This window comes from Fukomys damarensis, unplaced genomic scaffold, assembly GCF_012274545.1.
Source record: "Fukomys damarensis isolate Sample0158 unplaced genomic scaffold, DMR_v1.0_HiC HiC_scaffold_35, whole genome shotgun sequence".
Taxonomy (NCBI): Eukaryota; Metazoa; Chordata; class Mammalia; order Rodentia; family Bathyergidae; genus Fukomys; species Fukomys damarensis.
Genome location: NW_022900947.1, coordinates 18372317 through 18391283, shown reverse-complemented (window position 1 = coordinate 18391283; position 18967 = coordinate 18372317). Strand labels below are relative to the sequence as shown.

Here is an 18967-nt window from a genome sequence, read left to right as displayed (position 1 = left end):
GATCCTATCCCCAAAAGCACGCAAACAAAACCTGATAGAATCTAACACTGAAAGACACTAGACGATTTCCTCTAAAGAAAACAATATGTCATTACCAAACAGACCAGCTATTTAGTAAGCCATGAAGAGGCTACCAAATGCAACTTTAGTGTCCCTGTGTCTTATCACAGAACTAGAGGCTGAGCTTATTACTAACTCCTGTTTTCCCCCAAAATGACACTGTAAATAACACAACTATCCTAGACCAGTAAGTCTATTAGGTTGTACTCTATTTTTGAAGATTTCTAAGGAAAAATATAAATATAAATAAGACTTTTCATTTAATTTTTATAATTCCACTTCTATATTCAATTACTTAGTGTAAATAATTAATTTATGAAAGTGACAGATTAGTAGGCAGAATTCAAGTGGCTGGACTTTAATGAAAAAAAAATTTTTCCCGCTGGCCAAGAAAATAAATAAAAAATAACTGTAATTATAAAAAGTTACTAGACTTTAATATCAATCTGTGTTTTTTTAATCCCAAATCATGTGATGGTTCAACATTTTTATCCTAATCTCAATTTCTTTGTAACATGAAATCTGCCTGTCTGGTAATCCGCAAATAATCCCTTCCTCCTCTATGTGAATAATAAATAATAATGACAGTCCATGTCTCCATCCTTCAAGGGCTGTGTACTTTTGTAGACACAGGAAAAGTCTTTTTGTTGTTGTTTTGTTTTTGAGACAGGGTCTCACTATGTAGTTGAGACTGACCTGGAACTCACTATGTAGCCCAGGCTGGTCTCGAACTCACAGCATCCTCCTGCCTCAGTGCTGGGATTACAGGCTTGCGCCACCACACCTGGCTCTGAGAAAGGCTTTTTAAAAAGCAAATAAAAGAATTCAACTCACCTGGCTTTCTTTGGGGTGCCAATGTTAGAGCAGGAACTGCGTTTGTGGCCCAATTCACCACAGATAAAGCAGCCGTCTTTGGGGCCCTCACAAGAATGATCTGCAACAGTACATCGACTGCAAATGCTACAGTGGATCCAGGCTGTAAAATAAAAATTAAATTTTAAAAGATCATTTAGTACCATTTTTCATTCTATTAACTTTTAAGGTAGGATGCATGAATCGTGTTTGCTTCAAACACCAGAGCTGGCTAATATAGCTAGTTTTAATTTTGCTACAGAGACCAAAGTGATTTATTTAGAGTCCCAGGTAAACCAATAACTCCATTCAGTTACAAGGCAACAAATCCAACCCTTCCCCCAAGACATCACATGCTGACACAGCCACTGTCACAACGCAGGCTGGCTGGGGGGCAGTGTCCTACTAAAATAGTCAAGTCAAGAGTCACACTGAAACCGATTAGCAGTGTTTCTCCTATGCAAGGCAGAACGTACATGCTGGTAAGAGTGAAAATTAGAAAGCAACAAGTTAATGCAAGGCTATACGTTAATTATTTTTCCTTTGTAAATGCAAATAAGTAAAAATCCTATTTAGATGAAGGAAAAACTTCAAACATGTTTTCACAGGATCTTAGCCAACTCTCAATACTTACAAGGCTTTACACACTTTTTGCAGAGAAAGCAGTGCTTCCATTTCCTGCCATCCTACAAAAATAATTTTAAATTATGTTTAATTTGTTATTAAAAATCAAGTTCTACAATTAAAAATTAAAATGTCTTATTAAAATCTATGTAAATTATTCATTCTTATCTCTCCCTTTCCTGAGCTTCACAATTAAATACTTTGATTTTAATTTATGCCTTTCTCCACTCAACTCAAATGCCTCCTTGATGGGCTTCAATTGCTGTACTGTGAAACGAGGAGATTAATCTAAATGATCTTGAAAATCCACTCCAGTTCAAGCAACCCAATGCACACAAAGGACTCAAATGAAAATTTCAAGGAATTAATGATTCCGAATTTTATGTGTCTATACTACACAATCCTTCATGAATTCGTGTTTGAGAGCTTTATGTAATTGAAGAAGAGAGATTACAGTTCCTCCTTGAGTAATTTAAAAACTGAACTAAAACACCTAGAAGAGCACAAAGAACACAGGACTCAGTACTGAAAATTACAAAGACGCACTGACGAAGTCACCAGGTGAAAAAGCAGACACCACCAGCCCTAGAAAGTCGCCTTCCCATCAGTGTCCTCCTTCCCATCAGTGACACTTATTCTGGTGTTTGTGACACTCTTTCCCTGCTTATTTATCTTTCACATCTACATATGTATCTCCAAAACTAAAGTTTTGTTTTCCTCAATTTTATATATTATACATTCTGGGAACACTATCGATTATTCCCAAACTAAATGGTAACATATACTGAAAAGTGTTGCTAGAGTAAAAACCAGTACAAATGATAATAAAACTATATAATCATGAAAAATGTGCTTTTTAAAATTTACATAAACATGGCCTTTTCTGTGGAGAACAAATTATGTCTAAAAGCCAAACTAAACGCCACATGTGCTCTCTGACTGGATTTCATTAAAATAAACAAAGCAACTTAAGGGTCATCCTATCTTCCTGAAAAATGAATAGGAGAAGTTTTACTTGTAATTGCCCAAGCTTGGAAGCAACCAAGATATGCTCCAGTAGGTGAATAGCTAAACAAAAACTGTGATCCATCCAGATAATGAATATCTTAACAAGAATGAGCTATGAAGCAAAAAAAAAAAAAAAGGACTAAGTGAAAGAAGCTAACCTGAAACAGACTCATACACACTGGGTATCCCAATCACATGACTTTCTGGAAAAGGCAAAGCTACACGGACAATCAGCGTTCGCTAGAGGGTAGAAAGGCAGTAAGCATGAACAGGCAGAGCAGAGTTTTAGGGAACACAAAAAACACTATGGCACTATGTAGTGGGTGCAAGTCCAGCAACACCAAGCGTGAACCTGAATGGAAACCAAGGACTCTGAGTGTTGACAATGTGTCCATGGAGGTCACCAACGGTAATGAATGTGGAGTCCAGCACAGTGTTCACGCAGGGGAGACAATGCAGGGGGAGGCGGGGAATCTCTGCACCTTCCCTCAACCTTGCTTGAACCTAAAACTGTTTCTATATCTAAAGTTTATTAGGAAAAAATAATAGCTAAATAAATAGGTTTGTCCCATTGAGTCCCTCCTCATCTGTGAAAAAGCAAGGAGTAACTGGATCTTACTTCACAAGGCTACTGTGAGGACTGAGTTAATCCACGTACAACGCTTAGCAAAGGGCCTGGCACACAAAAAAGCACATGGCACATATTATTAATTTTTACTTCATTAGAACAGTGATGGTATCTAAATAGTTCAATGCCTTATTTAAAACACAGTAATTTTACCCTCAATAGGGATATAAATTTAGCACTCATTTAGTGCCTTATTTGAAACACTCCTAATTTTAGCAGTCATACAGTACCACATGAAAATGAATTCAAGGAACTGTTGATGATGATGAAGGAAGCAAGCCCTTTAACAAGCCTGCTGTACTCTATAATTAGAAATAAAATACTGTTATATTAAAGTATATTTAGTGATGGTAATACATATTAACACAAACTGTAGTAGAAGAAAGTTTTAAAAAGTAGTGAGCACAAAAAAAAGTAGTGAGCACTAGTACACTAAAATATAACTAATATATTTAAAAATGCACTAGACAAGAAAGCTCTACCTTGGATGTGCAAGAATTACAGTGTTCACAGTGTTGATTTTCAAGAGAAACATACCGTTGACACAGAGGGCAAAATCTAAAGAGGAAAGACAGCAAAATCAGCAGCATATACAGTATTTATGGAGTCTAACAGAGCAGACACGTTTATAAGACACTTGTTCCAAAATCCAGATATAATCAGAATTCAACTCCATATGATATTATGGACTAAATTTAAAAATACTCGAACTAGATGATTCATATTGAAAGCACTTTACAGTTACATATATGTAACTGTATATTGGGTGACTTGTGAATTTCTAAGTCCTACTGTGATCTTACCTGTATCCTTCTTCAGTAGGAAGGATTATTTTGTTGGGTGGAATGTTGGTAAATATACGCACAGGAGACTGTTTTCGACCGGTCTTTCCATGTTTATAAAGTGCATGGTTATCATAATCTACCTAGAAAGTTAAAAAAAGTAAAAAGAAAATTTACTCAAGTAAGCCATTCACTAAGTGTCTTTAGCCAATAAATGAACATAATGGTTAATTTTGAGAAGCATGAGAGCCACCTAGGACATCTGTAGAGCACACATCTGGATATATAGAGGGGGTCGGGGGGGTAACCTTGGGGACTACATCTGATCCCCAGCCCCTTCCTCTCTGGTTTTCCTAGCTCACTTGCCTCCTGGCCGCCCTCAGCAGCTTTCTTCTGCCAGGCCCTTCCACGAAGTTTCTGCCTTAGAGCCAGAAGATCATGGACTGAAACCTCTGGAACCGTGAGCCAAAGTAAACCTCTGCTCTCCTTGAAGTTGTCCATCTCAGGGATTCTATCCCAGCAATGAAAAGTGACTAATATATTAAAGAAGCTGATGCCAAGATGCACATTAAATGAAAGTATTTAATAATAAACACTTAAAAGCAAGAGCTTACTTATTAATTAACAGACTCAGAGAAGCCTCTATGGCATGAAATTTCATATAAGAAAGGTACAAGTTGTTATGATAAATATGTGTTATCTGCTATCAAGGGAAGGCTTCTAATTTTCATCCAATACAACAGACCTTATAAGATACTCTATTACATAGTTAAGAATTTAGGTTTTAGGCGAGGCACAATGATGCATGTCCATAAGCCTAGCTACTCGGAGGATGAACCAGGAAGTTCACCAGGTTGAGGCCAATGTGGGCAACTTAATGAGTCTCTCAAAATATGAAATAAAAAAGGGGCAGGGTAGCCCCAGGTTCAATCCCCAGTACTACACACACACACACACACACACACACACACACACACACACACACACACACACACACACACACACACACACACACACACACACACACACACACACACACACACACACACACACACACACACACACACACACACACACACACACATGTAGGCGTTATCAGCATTTAAAATACACCCCGCCGATGTGTGTGAGCTTCGCTGAGACGCTCCTGTGTGTGTGAAGTGTGCCTTCAGCTCAACAGGTCTAATGCAGCCTCAGACTGGCTGTCCACTATGTGTCCTCTCTCATTCAGGCAGAGCACAGGGTTGGGGCCAGACTGTGGTGCTGCCACTCACTGGTTAGTGACCTTAAGCAAGTTTACATGTCTCACACCCGTACGAAGAGGCTGCTGGCTCCTACCTTAAGCTGCTGTGAGACTACATGGGACGATGTATGTAAGTCACCAAGTCCAGGCCCGGGGTATGGTAGGAAGTTGGAGAGGAGGGGTGCCCGCCCCCTGCAGTTGCACTCCTACAATGACTATTCCAACCTTCAAGATCCCTATCTCACCGTTTTAGCCCAGTATCTTGAAAGTACACTGGAGCTAATAGCCCAATCTCTATTAGCATCTTGCCCCCCTGCCCCATCCACACATTCTGTTTGGCTCTGGCTCTGCTAGGAACCCACCTGGCCACTAACTCCACCCTTAGATCAGCAACTCTCCGAGTGGGCTGGCAACACCAGCCTCACCTGGGATGTCAGAAATGCAGATCCTCCCCCCATCCCCTGGCCTCATCAATTTGAAACAGGCTGGCAGCATGTTAACATGGCCTCCTGGCACACTCAAGTTGGAGAACCACTGCTTTAGCTCATCCACAAGAATACCAGGAGCTGTGTGGGCTCACTCCACGCAGATCTCAACTTTCCAACGAGGAGGAATGACATGCTTCAGTTCTGAGCAAGAACCTAGAAGCTTACAACACAACTGGCCCGCAAGCTGGCTATTTAATAAGTGAAACCACAAAAATGTAAGAACCTGGGAGAGAGGTCTTTGATGGTGGATTCCCCAGTCTCTCCAAGGCGCCACTGGGTTTAATGTGAATACACACCAGATCTACTGGGGAACACACTGAGGAAGGCTGGGTCATAAGCTTCAGCTGTGGGGAACTACGCACTGGATGAGGGCCAGAGGACAGCACGCAGAGACACAGAGATTTCCAGCTGCACAGTGAGCGCACAGCCTGACTCCAAGGCAGAAGCTGCGGGCTCCCGGGCAGCTCTACGCACGCATGTGCACTGTCCCAGTCAGGAGGGCTCCTGCGAGACCACATTTGCACCCTGCAAATGTTCAGTCCCATTTTGAGAGAGACACCGATAAAACCAGCTCATCTCTACTGAAAATAATGGGAATGAATAGGATTTCCAGTGGAACAAATTGAGGATGTTTATTCAGAAAAGAGACGACTGGGAGGAACTGACAGCTATTTTATAACTGAAGGGGTGTCGAATAGAATAGAAATTGGGCTTATCCTTTATTGCCTCAAAGAACAGAACTAGGACCAATGGTTAGAAGTTAATGGGGAGCATATTTTATCTCAATATGAGAAAATTTTCTAACGATTAGAGCTATTAAATAAATTGAGTTGCCTTGTAAGGCTGTAGGACTCTGCTCACTGAAAGCATTGAAGTGAAGCTAGATGACGGCTTGTCATGAATTAGGCGGAGAGGATTATGACACTGGGAAGTTAGCCCAGGTTACCTGTTTCTTTCCAACTTTCAAAATCCTATGAACACCTACGAGAGACTAATACACAAAAATAGATTTTACTTCAAAATCACCTTGAAATAGTACCTTAAGTAGTTTTCTTTTAAAATGATTTAAATTCTTAATTTTTTGCTAATGTGCTCCTTTGAGTACTCAAATAACTACATGGACCCTTATTAAATTCAACAAAGATTTTGAATATAAATTTCTGAGTCTAAGGAAAAAAATTCTTCCCATGAGAGTCTTACAGAGATTTTTGTATGTTGGAAAATAATACTGTAGGAAGATTTCTAATACATGGAATATTCTATGCGATATTAAAGATAGCAGATGGGAGAGGGGAGGAGAACAATTTCTTTATGGTTACCCAAGGAGCCGAAGAATGTTATGTCACGAAGGTGGCTGATTGCTTGATTTTGCATAACCTAATAGAGATTATTATTATTTTTAAATGCGGGTTTGTTGTGCTAATTAACTATAAACATATGGTATGTAAAATGCATGCTGCTAGAGTCAATTAATGTACCTCTAACATACATCCGTATTTCATAGCTTCACCCACACAAATAAACCTCCTGTGGAAGTGCTGTAAAGCAAACACAATTTTGCAAATTGCATATCACCAGTGGTAGAGCTGATACACCATTTTCCCATCATTATCCCTGACATTTCACTCACAATGATGATGAGAGGCATTTTCAGATAGAAAATTTCTCCCAAGGAGCTGATTAATGTGATGAAGTACTGTATAGAAATGAGGGAAAGCACAAAATCTCTGCAATTCCTAACTTTTAATTTGATCTATACACAAACATTTTCTGTAGCATGAGACTGAAACCAGTCACTGGAAGAACTAAGATATCCAAGTCAGCAAATATGTTTTGTACCTACTATGTTCCAGGCATCGTGCCAGGGCACAAAGATTAAACGAGACTGAGCACTAGCACCTGACAGCTCTCTATGAACTGCGCTGTTGAATTTCAGTGCACACAAAGGGCCCAAGTGCTCCAACAACCAGCTTATCCCACATATCCTAGGTAACCTTTTATTTAAATTTCCCAGTTATTTCTTATTTAAACTCTTATCTTTTTCAAAACCCTCAATTTTAAGTTTAAAGAATTCTGGTTGCCATCTTTAATGTATTACACAATAATTTCCCATAAATGCCTATCCAAATATTTCCTTTTCTGACCATGGAACTAACCCTGAAAAAGTTCCCTATACAGGCTGATTTTTCAGCAGGATCGCTCAGACGAAAGCTCTACTTCCAACATTCTAGACAAGCAGTCCATGTTAAGCAGAAGCAACAGAGGACAGCGTGTTTAAGGGAGGAGAGCTGTATAGCTTCAGACGTGGTAACTACAGGACACGAAGGCCACCGCTCCCTGCCCCTGCGGCAGACACAACGGCCCAGTCACTTTCCTCTGCCTTTTTCCCCTAGGATTCTCAGTGAATTCACTAACATCACCACCAATTTCTCGGGCTTAGCACTAAGAGGGAAACTTGTCTGCCACCAGTCTCTTTCTGGTTTAGTCATTTTATTTTTAAAGGTAGGGAATGGAGTCTGGAAAGACTAAGTAAATTCCCCAAGATTAAACAGCTGCTAAAAGGCAGTGGTAAGACTCAAACAACTTCTGACTCTAAATCATAATTTCTTTTCATTATCGCATCTTCCCATTCTAATCTGGCCTTCGTAAAATTCATGGATTCTTAGGCCTCTGATAACTACTTTATTCTGTACTTTAGTGCTTTATCACTGAAGAGTCTACATAATTTATATTTTATGAAGATCTGCAGTATTTCTGCCTACTTTTTATTTGAAAAGTATTTTCAAAAAATAATTTCATGACTTTGGGTTTTTTTGTTTTTTGTTTTACTGCATTGTGGATGAGGGGCTTGATGTCAGGAAAAAAGCCTAATCAAGGACTACGGAAAAAGATCTGTGAAGGAGGAGAGGAGACTTTCAAATTTTTTCATTTGATGAAGGCTAACATCAAAGAAAACGGTAGAAAATGAAATTAAAGTAACAAAAGAAGGAAAGGGAAGAAAGCAAGGTTCAGAAAGGAATAATAACAACAACAGTCCAAAGACATTTTCAAAAAATAAAGAAGACAAAAATGATCAAGGGGAAGGACAGCAAATATGGCTAATAAGCATTCAGGAGCTGTAGTGGGACTGGTGAGTGCTAGCAGGCAGAACTGTTCTTACCTTTGAGAGGAATCAGGAAAAACAGGTTTGCTTTATTTTGAACATTTTTTCCCATTTTTCTTTTCAAAGGCTGGCTTTCATCATCAGGTACACACAGTCTACCAGAACACTTTTTCACCCATACAATGAATTGTGTAATTCCTTCCAAAAGGCTGGGCCTTGCAGTTATGGCTCCCAACCGTTCCTCCCACATAGTGCGCGACTGCAGGTGGCTGCTGGGCCTTAGCCTTGGCCTCTTCCGTGGACTGTGTAAGGCTCTGCCTTCTCTGCCCCTCACTCACCCTTTCACATCCTGGCACACAGTAAAAGTGCGTCCCTAGACAAGGACACAGCAGTCTTCCGAGGGACCCCGTGATATCTAACTTCAATGTCTCAGATGTTATACCAAGAAGGGGCCCGAGGAAATTTTGTCCCCATTCTGGGACTCTGAATGATAATGCCCTGTGTTGCATACTTGCATAGATTAAGCACATCATCTCATGAGACAGGTATTATTATTCTCATACTCACTTCACAGGTGAGAGCTTTATGGAGGTTAAACAATGGACCAGGACTGAAACCCATATTCTTTGCACTCTAGAGTTCATGCTCTTTTCCATTTAACTATGCACTTGACACACACACAGAGCACTTACTACGTGCCATGCACTGCACTAGTCACTGCCCCAGCAGTAGGTGCTGCTGGAAACTGGGGCCTTTCACTCAGCTAATGTCTTTAGAGGAGGTCAACTATCACTGTGTCACAGACATCAATTCTAGAAGTATCCGCAGACAAGAATCCAGAAAAATGGGATACCCTAAAAGGAGGGTGAAGAGCTCTGAGTGACGGTTATGCCTGAAACAGAGCTCAAGTCCAAGTGAAAATGGCTTGTGCTGCATGCCCTTAGAATGAAGCCTGCTAATATGGCTCAAAAGCCATAAAAATGTCCATTAAATTTAAGAAGGCAATCTCAGTTTTGGAAATCTATTTTAAGAAAGTTATGTAAACTGAGAAAATTATATGCAAAAGATTTATGGCAGTGTTATTCAAAGTACCTAAAATGTAGAAGCAAACTGTAGTCCAAAAAGAAGGGGATAATAAAACAGCCCCTTAGTGAAGTCAACTAACATTATTAAAAGCATAAGGATTATACAGGTACCTTTACAAAGCTGGGTGTAGTAGCACACACCTATAAGCTCAGCACTCAGAGGCCGAGACAGGAGATCCTGAGTTTGAGGCCGCCCTGGGCTACATGGGGAGTTCCAAGCCAGCATGGACTATAAAGCAAGACCATGTGTCAATCAGTCAGTCAGTCGGTCAATAAACGTACTCTTATAAAAATCCTAGAGAAGAAAGAATTCATAATTGTCTTCTGTGAGTATAAATACACAAAAAGTGCTTTTAAAACTGAACAGAAGTGACCTTGAGAGGTTCTGTACTGTGGGTGCATCAAAATAAAGCAGCGAAGAGTTACAAAAGTAAATAAAACTGAACAGAAGTGAATACTGTACTTAAAAATTATAATAAATGCGGGCCAGGGGTTTAGCTCAGTGGCACTGCACCTGCCTCATGAGCAGAAGGTTCTGAGTTCAATCCCCGGTACCAAAAAAATAAATAAATAAATATATATATATATATACATACACACACATATATATAATACTTCCTGTTTGCAGTAAAATCCCTTCATTTTTGGCAACACTGTTTCTTTCAAGACTTTGAAATAATTTTCATCACAGCATATGCCTTTACAAGACTAGAAAGATTAGGAACAAGCTGGGTGGGGTGGAAGATCCAAAATTCAAGCCCTGACTGGGCAATTTAGCGAGACCCTGTCTCAAAATTTATAAAGATTTTTAAACAGCTGGGAATGTAGCGCAATGTGAAGGCCCCAGGTTCAATCTCCAGAACATAAAAAATAAAAGCAGCTTAGAGCCAAAGTGCTAGTTTGGAAAAACTAGTGAAGCCATGTACAGTCCTACAGCTGAAAGACCGTAGTCAGGACAGCTGATCATACAGAACAGGAAAACGCCCCTACACAGAGGAGGGAGGCGGTGCTCACTTGGTCACACACAGAGAAGGTGACAAGGAAACGAGGACCTGAGGGGTGCCGGTGTAGACCCCCGCCTGTTCTCACTGAAGGCGTGGACACCCCCACAGGCTGCACCACCAGGAGGGGCCCACTCACTCCAGTGACTCCTGCTGGGTCAGGACTTGCACTCACAGCACCATCGGAACTTTCTCTGACGCCCCACAACCCAGGCACACCCCTCTTTAGAGTCCCTGGCATCTGCCGAGTGGCGCAGTGAGGTCCACCAACCAGTGACAGCGATGGCGTCCCATAACCGTGAGCAGGGAAGAGCGACACTGAGCTGAGGGTCCTGGCACTGCAGAGTCCCTGCTGCAGACCGTGTCAGCCAGTGTAATGCCTGGCCGTGCTTCTGAACCACCGGGGAAGCTTGGGAAAATGTCTTTGCTTTCGGCTTTATCCTCTGACTTTGATTTAGTAGGTTCGCTTTGGTGCTCAAAAATCTGCCTTTTGGGCCGGGGATTTAGCTCAGTGGTTCTGCCATCTATCTGCCTCACAACTGCAAGGACCCGAGTTCAATCCCCGGTACCAAAAATAAATAAATAAATAAGTATTTTTGAAAATTTACCTTTTTAAGGAGCCCTCTGATGGATTACAGACATTTAGTGACCACAAGCCCAAGCTATGTGTGGTGTAAGTTTAGCATTTAACACAGCTCGAAGTTATTTTAATTTACTAAAGTCAATGTCTTACCCAAATACTTAAGCACAACAGTCATTCGCCAAACACACCAGAAAACAGAATAGTTACTATACCTGGTAATCCAGCATGGAGAAGCTTGGAAAAAACTGACAAATTCTGGCCTCAAAAAAGTAGGGGAAAATCCAGAAAATGGGCATTTCTTGGTGACTGTCATCTAATGGATCACAAGAAAAAACAAAAGGAAAAGAAAGTAAAAAATTAATATTAAAGAAAAAAAAGAGCTTTAATTGAAAAATTTCTGGTATTGGTAGAAATTTCAGTCATCCAATACATCTACCTCTCATACAGAATGTGTACTGCCATTCCAATTTTTTTTTTTTTTTCCTCAGACCGGATCTCACTGTATAGTTTAGGAGGCTGGACTTGAACTCTCAGAGATCCTCCTGCCTCAGCCTCCCAAGTGCCGGGATTACCCACATCCAGCAGAAATGCTCTTTTATATCTAAAACGTTATACTTATCTACTTTGATTAGTGGTCTTAAGAACAGCAAACAAGAGAAAGACTTAATAAGATGAGTCATGTTTTAATTTGTATTTTGTTTGCATTCTATTCTCAAATCACACTTACACAGCAAAATTAATAGAGAAGCTTGATCATGTGACTCCTGACGCTCTCATAATTTATCAACTCACAAGCTAGAAGCTGTATCTAAAAAATGAGCAGACTGACTAATCAGATCATTACATAAAACACTAATGTCCTAAGCCACTTTTACTGTGTAATTATCCCCAGCCATTGGCCCACTCCCTGGCTGGAGCTGTAAGTCACTTCTGGCCAAGGGGACGTCAGAAGCTCCGCACAAATCTTGGCAGAGTGCAGGGCTCTGGGCCCACAGTTGGGTGCCCCCCGAGCTCTCGGCAAGACTTCGGGAACGGGATGGAGGGCACACAGGGCAGACACATGTATATTCTTGGTTCACTCATCTATTCCTAGCAGTGAACAGTACCCAGCGCATGGAGCCACTGCGAAAACATTCACAGAACAGATGAGAACAGTTTACTGCTCTTCTTTATTATATCCCATTGTCGAAACATGTCAAGCCTTTTAAAAACACATGATCAGGTTAACACAAAGTGTACCACGATAATGAAGTTGCCCCCTCGTCAAATAAGCTTGTTTTTGTTTCTTCCAAGACAAGCCATATTTTATCAGTCTATCTAGTGATCCACTGACCTTGGCCAAAGTGACAGGAAGCAGACACATAGATAGGTGTTTGTTCTGTCCTTAAATAAAGTTACACACCTTGGCCTTGACCTTCTTTCCACAGAGTGATTAACTTCTTGAATGTAATAGCCAGGGGTTCAACCAAGCCCCCGAAAGGAGGGTCTGTCACCATAATGACTCCTTCACCGCTCTCCTCCTGTAGAAATGCTCTGCACACTTCAAGGGCGGGCTGAAACAACACCAATCCATTTCTACATTAGCACACAGAGGCACCTGCCCTGTTTGGAGAACCATCAGATTCTCAGCCCTGGGAATTTCTCTCCTTGTCACCATTGCGCCTCACTGACACCCAAGGCTGAGTGAGATTTTATCTTTGGGTTCCTTGACAAGCAGGTTTTTAAACTGCAAATTCAAAGACCTTCGCTATCAGACAACTACACATTTCAAATGGTTACATTAAAAAACTAAATTCAGTAACCTAAAAGAGAAACTCATTACCCATGAAAACTATCTAAAGCATTCACCAAACAGGAGCAGGAACAGTGCTAAGCTCTGGGGACACAAAGAACAATACACAATTTTTTTCCTATCTAGCTCGTCCACCACCACGAGTTCAATTTAATAACAGCCGTAAATTACCTGTTAATTTGTTCTGAGGTATCAGGTAAGTGACAGATACATCTGAACACACACAGTAAGGAAATAAATGACAATTCACAAATGACAAAGTGTACATTAATTCATGAAATTGTGCTAGTAACACATTTCCCAACAAGCTGAAATAAGTGTTGCTGATTAACATTGCAAAGTTCGCATTAACTAGGACACTTAGCATTTTTTGCTTTAGGTGAAGGTAATGGGAGATACACTACCATCCTGTCCAGTCTACCAACTTAGAAGTAGTTTTCAAATATCATCTACAAAAGTAAACCATCACACTATATAAGAAGCACAGGTTTTTAATGTCTACTGCGCTTTAGACTTTAATAAGCCTATATGTACTTTATACTAAAACAGATGTTATTCTCGACTAAATCACTTTAGAAAACCAAACTGATGAGAGGGAAAACTATGAGACCTCACAGAGCCGGGCGTGGTGGCTCACGCCTGTAATCCCAGCACTCGGGAGGCTGAGGCAGGAGGATCACTGTGAGTTTGAGACCAGCCTGGGCTACATAGTGAGTTTCAGGTCAGTCTCAAGTACATAGCGAGACCCTGTCTCAAAAAACTAAAAAAAACAAAACAAAACAAAAAAAACTATGACCTCACAGTCCCTTTTCCTAGGAGAGAGCGCTCTGGCGGAGGATGCTGCTGAGGGGAACCAGCTTTCAGGGGCTGCCTGGCACTTCCTGTCCCTGTTCACATGAACAAGGACTCAAGGCACAGGTGAGGGCTTCGAAACCCTTCAAATTCCTTAAAATTAAAAGTAGTAAAAAAGTAAACAATGCCTAAATTCCTACTCTAATTTAGAAAACATTAAAAATGTTTCCAGGTAAGAAGCCGTGGTGTGACGGCTGTGGTGAGCTGCCAAGCCTCCTGGAGTGGCAGCCCACGGGAAACAGCAGCTTTTTTATGCCACCTACATGGGCAGCAATGTGACCCTTGCATAAAATCTCAGTTATCACTGAGAGTGCCTGCATTCTTACACAGCCCCTGTATACATGTTAACTCCTTTTCCCGCTGAGCATATGACACTTGTTATGACTTAGACTGTCTGAGGGGCTAGGAGAAAACCCTGTGTAAGGAACTCCTGCTTTTAATCCAGTGGCCCGAAGCATGGTAAGGTGGAGAGGCAAAGTCTCACGCTCTATAAAGCACCCTGCGCAGCCTCACAGACGCCAGGCAGACAGCAGATGCTGGAGATTGATCAGAAGATGGTAAATCTCCAGTGGAAAACTCAACTCTGGGAGTAGGCAGAAGAAGGCCAGATGGATAGTAAAATCATTACAGCTTCTTCTGCAGATCAATCGCTACACTGCAGGGCTACTCAGAGGCTGCTGCTAAAATACAACAGAAGGCAAGTCTGGCTAGACCACTATTTTCTTTGGGCAAAGACAAAGTGGGGCTCAGTCTTGGCAGCTTATTCCAATCATTGTTTTAGAAACTTATAAAGGAAGTTTATAAACTTTCCTGAGTAAGATATTCAGAATTCCTAGAAATGCTAATTGCATGTTACTTTTTAAAAAATACATGAAATTGCTAGCCAACAGGAATTTAAGTGTAATTTTACTTTTGTTTTGTCTTTATTCAAAATGAAAAGCAAAATAATGGTATGGTACTAAAAAACAACAACAACAAGCCCGAGCGTGCTCCTCGGCGCAGCACCAAAGCCCGTGACTTCCTCGTCCCCCGGTCCCAGACCTGGCCTCACGGCCACACGTGGTCACGACAGCCCCGTATCACTATCCTACCAGGGCCACAAACGCCAACTTCCCAGGCTTCACGTCAAGGTCCTGCCCTCCGTTCTGAAGAGTAAACAAGCCCAGGCCACCCCAGGCCAGCACTGGACCTCCCAGCACACGATCACGCCTGCTCCGCTCCATGAGTGTCCACGGGGCAGTGCCTACCGAAGCCGCTTCCTTCCCTCTGTCCACGGCCACTGTCCTGGCAGAGAGGCCCCTCATCTCTACTCTCCAGTGAGCTGCAGCTCCCTGCTCTCCACACTCACCCAGTCACGTCTCAAACCCCAGGGATTACGACCATACAAACCCTTTGGGGAACAGTGAAGTGCAACTAAGTCTAACTGCTGACTGTTTCGGTTCTCGGCCTTCATAGATACCACGGCAGAGAAACATGTATCCCAGTGCTGAACTGACTCATGGAAGGAGTGCTACATTTACTCAATCAGAAGACCCGTTTTTTAAGCCCAACTAATGATTTAGTATTTGTTTCCATTCCCTGAATGCTTACTTTTTCTAGGCTTGCTTGGGTTTCATTCTATCATTAGCTAATATCTCAAGCACAATATATACTTAGACATGATTCACAAATTTTAAAAAATTGATTTGTAGGCTTATATCCACAAGTATGGATCAAGCTATCCTCTTGATAATGTCCAAACATTCAGGCCAACACCTTGTCAGGTATGATTACCTGCTTGCAGGTATGATACCTCTTTGACTACCAAAGAGCTCTAACTAAGAATAAAAGCAGTGGTGGCGAACTCATGGCATGTGGTGTTTTTCTTGTAAGAAAAAAGCCATTAATGGATGAGTTGTTTTTCCCAAACTAAAAACCTCAGTATTCAGGTTCACTTACAATGTTAGCACTTTGCAATAAATAAGTGGGTTTTGGGTTGTAGTTTGGGCACTCCTCTCTGAAAGGTTTGCCATCACTGGAATAAAAGTATCAGCTAAGTTATTTATCCTCACCGACGCTATTAAAATCATATTGAAAGAAGTTTTCAAGCCACCGTCCTTTTTGTTTTTGTTTTTAGCACTTTAAGGTTCAAAACAAAAGGCAGAGAGGAAGGTACAGATTTGTCATTCACCTCTCCCATACATGCACTGTATGACTGGTTAATCTCCAAAGGAGAGTTTGACAGGGGTGACACGAATTGCCATGGACTAGAGGCTATGTGCCCTGAGCAAAGAGCCAAGGGGGACTAGAGAGGGAACACAGGAGGGTACCAGGGGTGGGACAACACAGCAAATGGCCCTTGCTAGGAATGTGGGTCCTCTTTCATAGAGGACCAGCAGTATCACTTCTAGTTGCTCAATAAACAAACAGTAAGTGAACAAAAGTAAGTACCAATAAATGGTGACAGGTATCAGGAATGAGGTAGAGATTCCCACACTCATCACTCCTATTCAATACAGACCTGGACATCTTTGCCAGAGCTATTAGTTAGACAAGGGAAGGAACAGAATGGATACAAATAGGAAAGGAAGAAACCCTTCTTTTTGTGGTGTTTGTTTTTTGGTACTGGGGATTGAGCTTGGACCCTTGAACTTACAAGGCAGGAGGCAGAACCCCCTGGGCCAAATCCCTGGCCCCAAAGCCATGTGATTCTGGACAAAGGAGAAAAAAATACAGGTTAGACTGGATACCACCTGGCAGAAGACTGAAACTAGACTCTATCTCTTACCTCACACAAAAATTGATTCAAAATGTATCAAAGACCTAGGTATAAGACCTGAAACTTCTGCTCAAAGAAAACAGCGGAAACAGGCAAAGACTTTCTGAAAAGGATTCTACCAGCACAGGAAATGACAACAAGAATCACTTGATGGGGACTACATCAAATTTAAGGGAAACAACTAACAGAGTGAAAAGAGCCTACAGAACAGGAGAAAACCTTTGCTAGTCACTTCCAACAGAGGACTGATATCTCAAAAAATACCAAAATATCAAATAGCCCAATCAATAGATAAACAGGCAAATGAACCGAACAGATGCCTCTCAAAAGAAGTAAAAAGGGCCAATAAGTATACATCTTTAGCATTAGGTAAATGCAAATCAAAACTATACTGAGGTTCTATCTCACCCCAGTCAGAATGGCCATCACCAAAAATACAAAAAACAAAGCTGAGTGTGGTGGCGCACACCTGTAATCCCAGGCCAGGAAACTGAGGCAGGAGGATCACTGAGAGTTTGAGGCCAGCCTGGGCTCCATAGTGAGTTCAAGGTCAGGGAGACCCTGTCTCAAAAACAAACAAACCACCAAAAAAAACAGTACAAAAAAACAATAAATGCTGGTAAGGATGCAGGGAAGATGGGCTTCTACACTTCTACACTGCTGGTGGGAATGTAAGTTAGTATGGCCACTATGAAAATCAGTATAGAAGCTCCTCAGAAAATGACAAAGTTTCCATTTGTCCAGCTACAGCCCTCTCTGCTATGTACCCGGAAGAACTGAGGTCAGCCTACTACAGGGACACCCGAGTGTCCACGTTTACTATGGTCCAATTCATCACAGCCACGACATGGAAACAGCTCAGGTCGGCTGTGGCAAAGCTACAGAGCGTGTGCCGCAATGGACAGGCAGAGCCCTCTCCAGCGCACAAGAGCCAGGTTGCCCCAGCAGCCAGGCATCAGATAAGAGTTTTTTCCAAACTAAAACCTCAGTATTCAGGTTTAATCGAAGTATTGGCACTTGGCCATAAACAAGTGGGTTTTGGGTTTCAGTTTGGGCACTCGGTCTCTAAACATTTCACCATCACAGCTAAGGTTCCCATCCACAGAATAATGAATAAAGAAAATGTGACACACACACACACACACACACACACACACCCTGGAATATTATTCAGCCATAAAGAACAAAATTTTGTCATTTACAGGAGAAAAGATGGATCTGAAGATCGTTATGTTGAGTGAAATAAGCCAGATTCATAACGAGAAATATCACGTGTTCTATTATGTGGAATCTAAAGATGACATAAAAGCAGAAGGGAGACTATTAGTAGGCAGGAGGAAGGGAACAAGGAAAGGAGAGTGTGAAGGACAATAATGGGGACAGATATCATCAAAACACTTTACACGCACCAAAACTCAGTATGTGGTAAAATTTTGTTTTATTTTGTTTTTAAAACAGGGTCTCAGTTGAGTCTGACCTGGAACTCACTCTGTAGCCCAGGCTGGTATCGAACTCACAGCGATCCTCCTGCCTCAGCCTCCTGAGTGCTGGGATTACAGGTGTGCACCACCACGCCTGGCTATAGTATTTGGTAAAATTAACAGGCTTTAATAATAAAAGAGAAAATAAGCAAATTACAAAAGTTGTACTTAAAAATGGTAGAAAATAGCAAAGAAGGTATTTTTGAATTTGTTATTTTACCATAAGAAGAAAGATAACAGTCATGATCTTACCTTTCCATCAAAGAAATGGTGGTTAAACATGTTATAGCGGCAAAAGCCATCCTCCATATAAAACTGCGAATACCTGTAAAATAATTAATCATGGAGTCACTTGACCAACCCCAGCCACAGAGAGTAAGCAAATGTAAACTATACAACCACACTTTAATATGTTTCATCATTCAATAGTTTTTTTAAATTAATAGTTTGCAAAAATTTCAAGACTCTGTAGCAGTGAATAATGAGCGTAAATGATTTTTTAAGTTTGGTAAACAGGAAGCAAAACTATTGATTACTCATCTATAAATCACACCTGTCCCTACAAAGGCCAAGATGAACAGTGAGTTACTGGCAGATTATTATGCAATTTAACCTTGCAGAGGGCTG

The 18967-nt window shown here is 41.2% G+C and overlaps 1 protein-coding gene across 4 annotated transcripts in view; it reads right to left on the bottom strand.

Annotated features, from left to right (window-relative positions):
* Positions 1-18967, bottom strand: part of Zcchc4 (zinc finger CCHC-type containing 4) — a 47635-nt gene that overhangs the window by 3932 nt on the left and 24736 nt on the right. For all 4 annotated transcript variants that reach the window (XM_010608484.2, XM_010608485.2, XM_010608486.1 and 1 more), the window contains 7 exons: positions 18593-18665; positions 12860-13010; positions 11670-11770; positions 3976-4097; positions 3655-3730; positions 1547-1598; positions 895-1036 (listed from right to left, as the gene is read on the bottom strand). In XM_010608484.2, coding sequence (XP_010606786.1) covers positions 895-1036; positions 1547-1598; positions 3655-3730; positions 3976-4097; positions 11670-11770; positions 12860-13010; positions 18593-18665 — 717 coding nt within the window. The remainder of the gene's footprint in view (positions 1-894; positions 1037-1546; positions 1599-3654; positions 3731-3975; positions 4098-11669; positions 11771-12859; positions 13011-18592; positions 18666-18967) is intronic.